This window comes from Pelophylax lessonae (genome assembly GCF_965119305.1).
Source record: "Pelophylax lessonae genome assembly, chromosome: 3".
NCBI lineage: Eukaryota > Metazoa > Chordata > Amphibia > Anura > Ranidae > Pelophylax > Pelophylax lessonae.
The window spans coordinates 197,672,684-197,685,347 of record NC_138770.1 but is presented as its reverse complement, the minus strand read 5'-3'; the positions used below and the strand labels follow the sequence as shown (position 1 = coordinate 197,685,347).

Genomic DNA, 12,664 nt, shown 5'->3' with positions numbered 1-12,664 from the left:
AAAGGGATTAAGAAGAAATATTTTCTGTCCTCCCACAGTAAACTGCTTTAAACTGTCACCCAGAGATAAAATAGTAATTATGAGTCTGCCTAGCCGGAAAATCCTAGTTAGTTTTCTGCCAGGGGTCAAGATGATGCTTCCTTGAAAACATTGTACCTGCAATGTAGGATGCAGTTGTAGCCATGCATACTATTATTCAAGCTGCTAGACACAGTTGATGACACCTGCAAGCTCAGTTTGCCTCTGAGCCAATTTTACTACACTGAACCAATTTTACTATACTGAACCAGACTAGCTTGATGTATTCTCATATAAAGTGGACCACAGTGTATTAAGGTCTGTAACTGCAACAACAGTGTTTCGATCCTGGATGCAGAGTGCTAAGAATGTTCCCTGTTCTTGTGGTTTAACCTCTTTTTCTCCCTAACAGAGTTATCTTCCAGCTGTGCTATATACAGTATGAGTTAAATTTTTAGGTTTTGGACAGAGCAAGGAAGGGTTTAAGCATCTGTAAGGTTTTGATTGCTCTAAAACTAGTAGAGTGAGCAATGGTTAGGACGCATGGCACTGTTTCCATTCGTGTCTGTGACCATCACACCCCTCAAAATCATAGAGGAATTCAATAAAGCATTTACTCCACTTTTCAGAAGGTATTGCCTTTTTAACCACTTCAGCTCTGGAAGGTTTTACCCCCTACCCAGACCAGGCCATTTTTTGCGGTACGGCAATGCGTTGCTTTAACTGACACTTGTGTGGTCGTGTGACGCTGTACCCATATACAATTGATGTCCTTCCCCCCCCCCCCCCCCACAAATAGAGCTTTCTTTTGGCGGCTTTTATTTTTTGCGCTATAAACAAAAAGAGACAGACAATTTTGAAAAAAAAACAATAGTTTTTACTTTCTGCTATAAAACATATCCAATAAAAAAATGTATAAAAATGAAATTTCTTCATCAGTTTAGGCCAATTTGTAATATGCTATATAATCTTGGTAAAACAAATCCAAAAAAGCATGTATTGATGGGTTTGCGCAAAAGTTATAGTATCTACAATCTATGGAATAGATTTATAGGCTTTTCATTTTTTTTATTGTTTTTACTAGTAATGGCGGCGATCTGCGTTTTTTAGCGGGACTGGGAAATTAGGGCGGACAAATCTGACACTAAGTGACACTTTTTGGGGACTAGCAGGGCAGCCGTCAGAAATTTTTGGGCCCCTTACACAGCTTTAGGCCTGGGCCCCTCTGAGCCGGACCACCAAGGGCCTGCCCATGGGCCATCCCACCAAATCCACACATCAGCCACCTCACCTGTACTCACTCAGCCCCCCTCACACCTGTATACGTGTCAGCCCCCCTCACACCTGTATATGTATCAGCCCCCCTCACACCTGTATATGTATCAGCCCCCCCTCACACCTGTATGCGTGTCAGCCCCCCTTACACCTGTATATGTATCAGCCCCCCCCTCACACCTGTATGCGTGTCAGCCCCCCTCACACCTGTATATGTATCAGCCCCCCCCTCACACCTGTATGCGTGTCAGCCCCCCTCACACCTGTATATATGTCAGCACCCCCCCACACACCTGTATATATGTCAGCAACCCCCCCCCCCACACGCACACCTGTATATATGTCAGCACCCCCCCCCCCCACACACCTGTATATATGTCAGCACCCCCCCACACACACACCTGTATATATGTCAGCACCCCCCCCCCACACACACCTGTATATATGTCAGCACCCCCCCACACACCTGTATATATGTCAGCACCCCCCACACACCTGTATATATGTCAGCAACCCCCCCCCCCACACACCTGTATATATGTCAGCACCACCCCCCACACACACCTGTATATATGTCAGCACCCCCCCCCTCTTCCTACCTACTCCCCGCTCTTGTTTCCAAAGCTGACACATTGCTGAGACACAGAGGAGCTTCAGCCGATCACAGTACAAGCAGCACACACGAGGGGTGCACATGCAGATAGTAGCCAGAGGTGGCAGTAATGAGCTTGATTTCTGAACTCAATGAGACAGCGCAGCAGAAGTTGCTGAGTTTTTTTCTGAAATGCACAACGCGGCTCCCCTTCACCCACTCCTGCCTTCTCCTGGCCTGGCCGGGCTCCTCGGGACCCTGGGCCCCTTACATTTGTATCGTCTGTCCCCCCCTGATGGCGGCCCTGGGGACCAGTGACACCAATACAGTAATCAGTGCTAAAAGAAATGCACTGTCACTGTATAAATGACACTGGCAGGGAAGGGGTTTACATCTGGGGCAATCAAAGGGTTAACTGTGTTCCCTGGGTGCGATTTATTACTGTGTGGGGGATGGACTGACTGGAGGAAGAGAGACATCTGTGTTCCTGATTAGCGGGAACTCAAGATCTCTCTCTCCCTCTGTGACAGAACGGCGGTCTGCCTTGTTTACATAGGCAGACCGCCGTTCTGTCTCTCCTACGAACATGGGATTGGCGGGTCCCAGCGGCCATCTGATTGTCCAATGACAGCGGGAGGGTGGCTCTGGCAGTGCACGCGCGCATGCGCCCCAGAGCCGACAACGAGAATCACGTACAGGTACGTGATTTTGCGCTGAAGGGCGGCCCTGCCACAGTAAATGTACGTGTCAGTAGCTTTAACCAAATGCGGGGCAGCTTCAGGTAGTTCTTCATAGTGCCACTTTTATAAAGTGGCACTTTTACTGCACCAAATTTAAAAAAAGTATTACCTCCAGTGCGTCGATAAAGAAACTGAAGGTCATTATAACAATCTGTAAGTTTTGTTACAGAGACAGGCAGAGTGCCTGTCTCTGTTCTCTGGGTAGCAGGTGGCTACCACTACCCCTTCCAGACCTGTCATTGGTTGTTAATGAAGCTGTCAGCTTCACAGCCAACATCCCCCTAGCAACCAGTGACACTGGCAGTGGGTGAAGCCTGATAGACAATCTGAGGCACTGGTTCCCCATCAGGTCCATCAAAGAGTGAAAAGATCTGTCAGGTTTTAATTGTCATCTGTGCCTTTGCATTGAGTTTTCTCCTTGCTTTCTGTCCTATTAACATCGTTGGAAATATGGCAAATTTCCTCAGCAATAGACAGACAACAATAATTACTCCCTACTCTATATGGATGAGTAACCAGGTTTACAGTAGTTACAAATGCTTTTCCCTGTTTTGAAACGTTGCTCCTTACCTGTGGCACAAGAAGGGTTAACTGAATTGCCTGCTGTGCTTTGCTGTAGCGATCATTTTGGAGTCCATGAACAATCTCAGTTGGATTGTCTTCAACCCTGGGGGTGGCCATCTTGGGTGAGCCAATATGTACTCTGGACAACTTGTGATTGGCCAAAGGAGGACACAGAGGAATGGGATATGGACTGCTGTGCATCCTGTGAGTGATAGGAGCCTTTTAGGAGGAACTGAGACTTGTGGGGGATGTAGTCTCCAGACAGGCTGAGCCTGTGTATCAGATTGGCAATGGAACTTCACATCCCAGCATGACAGGGGTTCTGTGGAGAGGAAAAGGAAGGTCTGTTCCCAGGGCTCCTGCGAAAGAGGTGGTGAGGTCATTTTAGGAGACAAACAATGCTGCAGGTTGTTAGGAGGATGCTGTGCCACCACGTCAGGTACACAGACAGGCAGAGTAGTGAACATCTCCTGGGACATGAGAATGCCGCTGATTGGCACTGCTACCTGATCGTTGGGGACAACACCAATGTCGCTGACTGGTGCTGCTGACTGATCATTGGGGAGAACACTGATGCTGCTGACTTAACTGAGCCACCAAAGGATAACAGAGGAAGACCAGCTGTCACCCCAGGAATTGATGAGAGGCTGTTGGCCAAACCCTACTGCACCCTATGAAAGAAGAACAATATTGTTTCCTTGGGACACAGTGTGGGCACCTATACTTGAGCTAGGAGGGGCTTACCTTGAGTGCGCCAATACTGGATCTGGGCCACAAGGTGCTGGCCAGCAGGGAAAGGCTTTAATACAAGCTGACTAACTGTTATTGTAACATTGCTCTTAGGCAGAACCATCCCCAATAAAGGGCTTAGGGGTCATCCTCTGGATCATTGGCTTATTATCACTGGCATATCCTATTTGCTATTATGTATTTATTTGTTTACCAATTGTGTAACCTATTTGCTACTGTTTTGTTTATCTGTTTAGGGGGTTGTTGCCAACTTTATTTTTCTGGTTGCTACATACAGTACATTTAGATTTAGTTTATATGTATATATATATCTATATATATATATATATATATATATATATATATATATATATATATATACAGTGCATTGCGAAAGTATTCGGCCTCCTTGAACTTTTCAACCTTTTGCCACATATCAGGCTTCAAACATAAAGATATAAAACTGTAATTTTTTTTTTTTTTTTGAAGAATCAACAACAAGTGGGACACAATCATGAAGTGGAACGAAATTTATTGGATATTTCAAACTTTTTTAACAAATAAAAAACTGAAAAATTGGGCGTGCAAAATTATTCAGCCCCTTTACTTTCAGTGCAGCAAACTCTCTCCAGACGTTCAGTGAGGATCTCTGAATGATCCAATGTTGACCTAAATGACTAATGATGATAAATAGAATCCACCTGTGGGTAATCAAGTCATAAATGCACCTGCACTGTGATAGTCTCAGAGGTCCGTTTAAGGCGCAGAGAGCATCATGAAGAACAAGGAACACACCAGGCAGGTCCGAGATAGTGCTCCAAAACAATAAGGTGATACCACCCTTCCCTGTGCTTAGAATCCAAGCTCCCCGACCACACACCACAGGACTGATAGCTGGCATCTTGGATGGCTAGGTCTTGCAGCCCAAAAAGGACTGGGGTAGTCCAACGGTACTACAGGCAAAAAGAAACAAAGAAAGGGCGCATCGACCTAGCGCATTATCCTCAATAATAGGCTTTATTTATGTAACATATAAAATGGCTACTCACAAACACAGGTGTAAAAATGATCATAACAAGCTCAGTTGCTCCAGTGTCAGGAATAGTCCATATGAAAGTCCATAATCCGATGAGATGACAGCTGATGCGTTTCGAGGCTCAGCCTCTTCCTCAGAGCCCCGACGCCTCGAAATGCGTCAGCCGTCATCTCATCGGATTATGGACTTTCATATGGACTATTCCTGACACTGGAGCAACTGAGCTTGTTATGATCATTTTTACACCTGTGTTTGTGAGTAGCCATTTTATATGTTGCATAAATAAAGCCTATTATTGAGGATAGTGCGCTAGGTCGATGCGCCCTTTCTTTGTTTCTTTTTGCCTGTAGGTCCAAGATACTGTTGTGGAGAAGTTTAACCCCGGATTTGGATACAAAAAGATTTCCCAAGCTTTAAACATCCCAAGGAGCACTGTGCAAGCGATAATATTGAAATGGAAGGAGTATGAGACAACTGCAAATCTACGAAGACCTGGCCGTTCCTCTAAACTTTCAGCTCATACAAGGAGAAGACTGATCAGAGATGCAGCCAAGAGGCCCATGATCACTCTGGATGGATTACAGAGATCTACAGCTGAGGTGGGAGACTCTGTCCATAGGACAACAATCAGTCGTATACTGCATAAAACTAGCCTTTATGGAAGAGTGGCAAGAAGAAAGCCATTTCTTAAAGATATCCATAAAAAGTGTTGTTTAAAGTTTGCCGCAAGCCACCTGGGAGACACACTAAACATGTGGAAGAAGGTGCTCTGGTCAGATGAAACCAAAATCAAACTTTTTGGCAACAATGCAAATACAATGTTATGTTTGGCGTAAAAGCAACACAGCTCATCACCCTGAACACACCATCCCCACTGTCAAACATGGTGGTGGCAGCATCATGGTTTGGGCCTGCTTTTCTTCAGCAGGGACAGGGAAGATGGTTAAAATTGATGGGAAGATGGATGGAGCCAAATACAGGACCATTCTGGAAGAAAACCTGATGGAGTCTGCAAAAGACCTGAGACTCGGACGGAGATTGTCTTCCAACAAGACAATGATCCAAAACATAAAGCAAAATCTACAATGGAATGGTTCACAAATAAACATATCCAGGTGTTAGAATGGCCAAGTCAAAGTCCAGACCTGAATCCAATCGAGAATCTGTGGAAAGAACTGAAAACTGCTGTTCACAAACGCTCTCCATCCAACCTCACTGAGCTCGAGCTGTTTTGCAAGGAGGAATGGGCAAAAATTTCAGTCTCTCGATGTGCAAAACTGATAGAGACATACCCCAAGCGACTTACAGCTTTAATCGCAGATAAAAGGTGGCGCTACAAAGTACTAACTTAAGGGGGCTGAATAATTTTGCACGCCCAATTTTTCAGTTTTTTATTTGTTAAAAAAGTTTGAAATATCCAATAAATTTTGTTCCACTTCATGATTGTGTCCCACTTGTTGTTGATTCTTCAAAAAAAAATTACAGTTTTATATCTTTATGTTTGAAGCCTGAAATGTGGCAAAAGGTCGAAAAGTCCAAGGGGGCCGAATACTTTTGCAATGCACTGTATATAAATATATATATATATATATAGAGAGTATATAGTGTATATAACAGCCCAGGTGTATTCGAGAGCTGCTTACAGAGTCGTGGTTCTAAGAACAGGGGGCCAGAGAAAATAGAGGCTCCTTTAGGGGCTTAGCACTGACTACATATATCAGTGATACCCCAGCAGTAACTTTTTTTTTCTTTTAATTAATCAAAACAATCCACATTTATTCTTCTTTGTCTCAGATAATGAAATAAGTGATTTAATTAGTACCTCAGTAATGAAAACTAGGTACAAGTCAGCAAGAAATTACAAGAAAAACATAAAAAATCTGACTAAAATAGATATTTTTACTTCTCTCCAGGGCACCAAGGGCACAGAGAACCAAACAGTATTCGTTTCAATGTGGAGACCAAATCCTCATCTGTATACAGGTATGATTCATCACAATACAACTCAACCATCAAACAGTGAGGAAGAAAAATAAATGTCCACATATGATTATTTATAGAGGTATAAGAACTGTCACTAATAGTTGTATATTCAATCGATAACAGTGTAATGGTGCAATACTGAACTAAATTTAGATATTTTCAACTGAACAGCAAAATGAAAACCTTGAAACATAAGGTGGACCTAAACTTTGAGCTTTATATTTTTCAGCGCCGCATACAACAAAGCCCTCCAAAGGCTCCATCACATTATCCTCTATGTAACCCCAATCCTAAAACTAGCTCTATATAATATAACCTTAACAACTTGTTTGCATAATCATATCTCTATTACACAGAAGTGGTCCACTGTTGTCAGCATCAGGAAACCATCACTGCCCTAAGAAACTCCATAAGAACATCTCTGAAGTGGCTGAAAAAAAAAGACTACATGAGATTAGCAGCACTAAGATGAAATATAGCATGAAATACAAAAATGGCAATTCATTTTACATGGTCCCACTAACTAAGTGTTCCTCAGCTAGGGTTAACATTTGCTTTAAGCTGACTGTAATATCCCTACTCACCGTGCCTAAATTGTCAAATTAAAATTAAATTAAACCAATCAACTAGTTTAGTTGGTTGTCATTCGCTGTATAAAAAAAATTGTTTTTTTCTGGAAAAAAAAATATAGTAGTCAACAAATATGGCAGTTGCACGTTTGTGGTTTTTTTCTACAGATATATAAATAACAAAACTGGTTGTTTCATGAGGCAGAGAATGTATATATTTTACGCTTTTTTGTGCTTACTCTAATTTCACAATTTAAGTTCACTGTCCTATATTTTTCTGTAATGTGTCAGTCTACTATAATATAGGGGGCCTGCCTCTGTTACCATGGCAATAAGAAGACATTGACATGCCTCTTCATCTGTCAGAGCCAATGATATACACATATTTAGCAAAAAGCTACACTATGTTATGTGTGTAAAACAGCATGCCAGGATCAAATGTGAAATAATATTTAAAATCAATTTCTATTCAGAACTTAATGATGCCAATTAAACCGATAGTTCCACATGTGCTTATGACATCACTTGACTCTGATTCACACACCCTTCATTAATAAACCTGTTATTAAATCCAGCTGCATAATGCAATCAGTAATAAGGAAACTTCTTACAGCAATCTTCCTTTATATACGGTATATATATATATATATATATATATATATATATATATATATATATATATATATATATATATATATATACATATATATATATGTATGTATATTGTTATTCCTTATGTCTCACTAAGGGGTATTTTTTGCAAGTATAAAATTATTTTGTCCTGTAGGTCACTTCTCCAAGCCTATATTTTTTCCAAAGGTCCATTTGGACTATGCATTGCTTTACAGTAAAGCACATGTGTTGACGTTTATTAAGGCGTGCTACGTTAAGGTAGACAATATATTTTGAATGGTCTAGCAACATATCCTTGAAAAATACACCTGAGCCTATTTTTTTAACACACTGCACCACAACGTTCAGATGGTGCACATGTTGTGGTGTGCTGAGACGCATATGCATTTAGGTGTGTCAGCAGAGAGATCTAACAAAGTGGGGCAGCCCAGTGGCTAAGTGGTTAACACTTCCACCTAACAGCACTGGGTTGTCAACCATGGCACTACCTGCCTGGTGTTTGCATGTTCTCCCTGTGTCTGCGTGGGCTTCTTCTGGGTACTCCGGCTTCTTCTCACACCCCAAAGACATTCTGGTAGGGTAATTGGCTCTTGTCTAAATTGACCCTAGTATGTATGAATGTAAGTTAGGGAGCTTATATTGTAAACTCCTAAGGGCAGGGACGGATCTGAATGTGCAATAAATATGTAAATTGATGGTGCTATATAAATGCCTGTAAAAAATACATAAACAATTCTGGTAATACCCTCTGTAGGCCCTCACTGATGTCCCATGGCCATGCCGACATGGGAGAATCAATCTATTGAGATACATTTTTCCAGCCAACCAGCAAGCACTGCACCCTCCTTACTCCAAAGGTGTTCTACTGTACCTAGGCAAATGTACACATTAGTACAATTAGTAAGATAGGTGGCCGAATATTGAATTGACATCTAGTGTCTGCAGGCACTGTAAGGTTCTCAAGTGACAGATTTCCAAACAAATAGATCTTCATCAGTTGTACCTGTATATACCTTTATGCTGATCATAAACCAGAAGAAGTTTGTTCAAGCATTTAATTTTACCATTAACTAATCTAATTTTTTTCCTCCAGGTTTGTTACTTGAATGTAATTATTAAACAGGTTTCGTTCATGTGCATTACGATATGCTCAATTTTAATATAATTATTATCCAGGTTTTATATAGCTCCCAATATAAAGGGAAACAGAACAATTACAATACAGTTCAATACACAAGGATTAGATGGGCCCTGCCCATGGAGCTTACAATCTAAAGTATTTTTCCCAAACACTGTAATCACATCTTATAAACCTCACAGTAACAACGCAGAGAATTTACTAAGACTGGAGAAACCCGAATCTGAAGCAGCTATTCGTGGCAACCGATCAGCTTCTAGCTTTATTTTCAAAGTTTAAAGCAATACTAAAGGCAAACAAATAAAAGTTTTTGAACAGGCAGACTAGGTTCACATTTGCAGCAGCCCAGTCAAGATAACCGAAGACCAAGAAAGAAGGTGGAGAGAGGATGCTGCCACTTATGTGGGACCTTGTGGGCATCAGACTGTTGGAGCATGGGTAAGTATTCCTGTCGTTAGTTCTGCTTTAACTGAACAAGCTGAAGTTAGAAATGGATTGGTTACATAGTAAGGTTGGATAAAGACACCAGTCCATCCAGTTCAACCTGAGTGTGCATGTGTGTAAGCACATGTGTTTTTTTAGGTCATTGTTATTTTCATCTACATTGCGTTCACTAAAAAAACAGCTATACTTTTTACATTTTAACTACAATCCCTGCAGACACCACCAACTGTGGAAGGAAGTTCCACATCCTTACCATTCTAACAGTAAAGAACACGTTACGTGGTTTAAGATTGAACTACTTCTCATCCAACTTCATTGTGTGGCTGTATGTCTTCTTTAGAGGCTTAAGACTATTTCATTTTCAACCCTCCCAAAAAATAGTCACCATTTAAACATTTGTGTATTTCAATCAAATTCCCTCTTAAGTGGCTCTTTTCCAGGGAGAATAAGTTTAACGTTTGTAGTCATTTTGCATAACTGAAGTCCTCCAGGCAGCTTATTAGCTTTGTTACCCTGGACTCTCTCCAGTTCAAGCACATCCTTCCTGATAATTGGTGACCAAAACTGGACTGCATACTGAAGATGTGGCCAAACCAGAGTTTACTATGGTTCTATGCACAGCTGTTCCAAATTTTTTCTGCTCCAGTTTAACCACTTCCCACCCACACTATAGCTGAAGGATGGCTACAGCGCGGGCCTCCAGTTCTGAGAGGATGTCAATAGACGTCATCCCAAGGGCGCCCCTGGTACAAGCGTCGGGCACACTCTGTGACTGCTGTGTGCTTTGTATACAGCTAATCACAGACAGGGATAAAAGAACCAATCACAGCAGCCCTTTACTATGCGATCAGCTGTGTCCAATCACAGCTGATCACATGTAAACAGACTTGCCAGTTATTGGCATTCCTTTCCTCACACAGAGACAGAGTGTGAGGAAAGGAGAGCCAATCTGACATCATCAGTGCTCTGATTATCAGTGCAGCTTATCAGTGCCCATCAGTGCAGCCTTGTCAGCATAGGTGTGCGTAGCTTATTGCATTAGGTTATGCACCCCAAAGCTCAAACACACATGCCTTTCTCTGCAGTGTCAGCTGCATGGGACAGGGAATGAATGAGAAGTGCTCTGTGCTAAGCAGCTTCCTGTTCATTCACAAACTGAAGCATATTAAATAGTTTACTATGTTTTACTTGTGAATGAACACTGTGAGGGAGTGTGTTCACTGTGTTCATTTAGAAGAGGAAGGGGCCGGTAAATAACATAATTACTAGCCAGCAGTACTACTGAGTAGGGGGGCAACACAGGGGGAAGCCCGGGCAGTAGTCGAGATTGACATCGCACAGAGTGATTTGAGTGTGCCCAGGCATACCTGGCACAGCCCCTGTGCATGCCTATGCTCCTCAGTCCCTCCTCATCAGTGCCCATCAGTGCAGCCTCATCGGTTCAGACTCATCAGTGCCCATCAGTGCAGCCTCATCAGCGCCCATCAGTTTAGCCTCATCAGTGCAGACTCATCAGTGCCCATCAGTGCAGACTAATTTGTGGCCATCAGTGCAGCCTCATCAGTGCACATCTGTGAAGAAGAAAAATTACCTATTTGCAACATTTTATAACAGAAACAAAGAAAACGTTTATTGTCAACATTTTTGGTCTTTCTTTGTTTATTTAGCAAAAAATAAAAAAACCCAGTGGTCATTAAATACCATCAAAAGAAAGCTCTATCTGTCTAAAAAAATAAAAAAAAACAAATAAATAAAAAAATAAAAATTTTATTTGGGTACAGTGTTGCATGACCGAGCATTTGTCATTCAAAGTGTGACAGCGCTGAAAGCTGAAAATTGGCCTGGGCAGGAAGGGGGTTGCCCTGTATTGAAGCGGTTAAGCAAATGCCTCCCATTGCTTATAAACTGGTGTGCAAAGCTGCACACAGAAGTAAATTCCAATGGAGTGCAAAACAACAGCTTACCTTATGTAATAAGACAGGCTAAACAACGATAGCACTATAGAACCCGTAGAAGATTTTACATTTTATTACCTTGTAGATATGAGAAATATGAAAGTTGATTGGTTGCCATGGGTTACTGCACTATGTACACTATGTATCCTGAATTATTCTAGTACGTGTGTATAGGAGATTGTGCAGCTGGCTCTCCTCCAGCCAATTTCTCTCTCTCTCTCTCTCGCTGACACATTAAGCAATTCCTAATTAAGTGCACCCCCCCCCATCCCTATCCACCTGTCTCCCTCTCATCGCATTCCAGCACACTGTCAAGTCCCTGTGCTTAAAATAAATAGGCTAAGAGGTCACAGATCCCATCCTTGAATCTGAGAACTAAGTTAAACTCCTTTCTTATCTGTATTATCCTTCCTTGTTGTATTGTTTCCCATTCTATTTCTGTCTGTGCTCTAAACACCTATTCTGTTTTGCTCCCTCCTCCTCCTCCTCCTCGCTCCCTCTCTTCTCTCCTCCTCTCCTCCTCTCCCATTCTCTCTCTTCTCTATTTAAATCCCATTCTCTTCTCGGATTTATTTCCCCCCCCCCCTTCCCCCACACCCCATAATACTTGGACCCTTCATTTATTTTTTTTGTTTTGTTCTCCTTCCCTGCCTACTCATTCTTCTTTCCTTTCTTTCTCAAATCTCTTCTGCCTTATTCTATACTTAATGCAAGAGACAGCGAAAGAGAGACCTCCTCCCCATCCATAGAGTCTTTTCCTTCTCGTTTCCCTGGTAACCACCCGGAGTGCAGTCTCTGGCTGACAGCAGTATCCCTGCACTCTCAGCGCACTTCTGACTGTCTGAGAGAGTGCAGCATGGAGCCTCAGGCAGTGTCCGACGAGGGCGAAGCACTTGCCTGTGACCCTCCAAGTCCATGTGAAGAAGACCCCACCGAAGGGTGAGAGAGCTTAGGGGCTGGGAGGAAAATGCACGCCGCTGACAGCTAA

General features: G+C 42.4%; 1 protein-coding gene across 2 annotated transcripts in view; it reads left to right on the top strand.

Annotated features, from left to right (window-relative positions):
- NGEF (neuronal guanine nucleotide exchange factor) overlaps positions 1–12,664 on the top strand; it is a 268,456-nt gene that overhangs the window by 107,437 nt on the left and 148,355 nt on the right. The window contains exon 3 of one of the 2 annotated variants that reach the window (XM_082251276.1): positions 6,868–6,937. In XM_082251276.1, the coding sequence (XP_082107402.1) occupies positions 6,868–6,937 (70 nt within the window). Of the gene's footprint in view, positions 1–6,867; positions 6,938–12,301; positions 12,616–12,664 lie in introns of those variants that run through there. The other variant, XM_082251278.1, reaches the window with a different exon arrangement.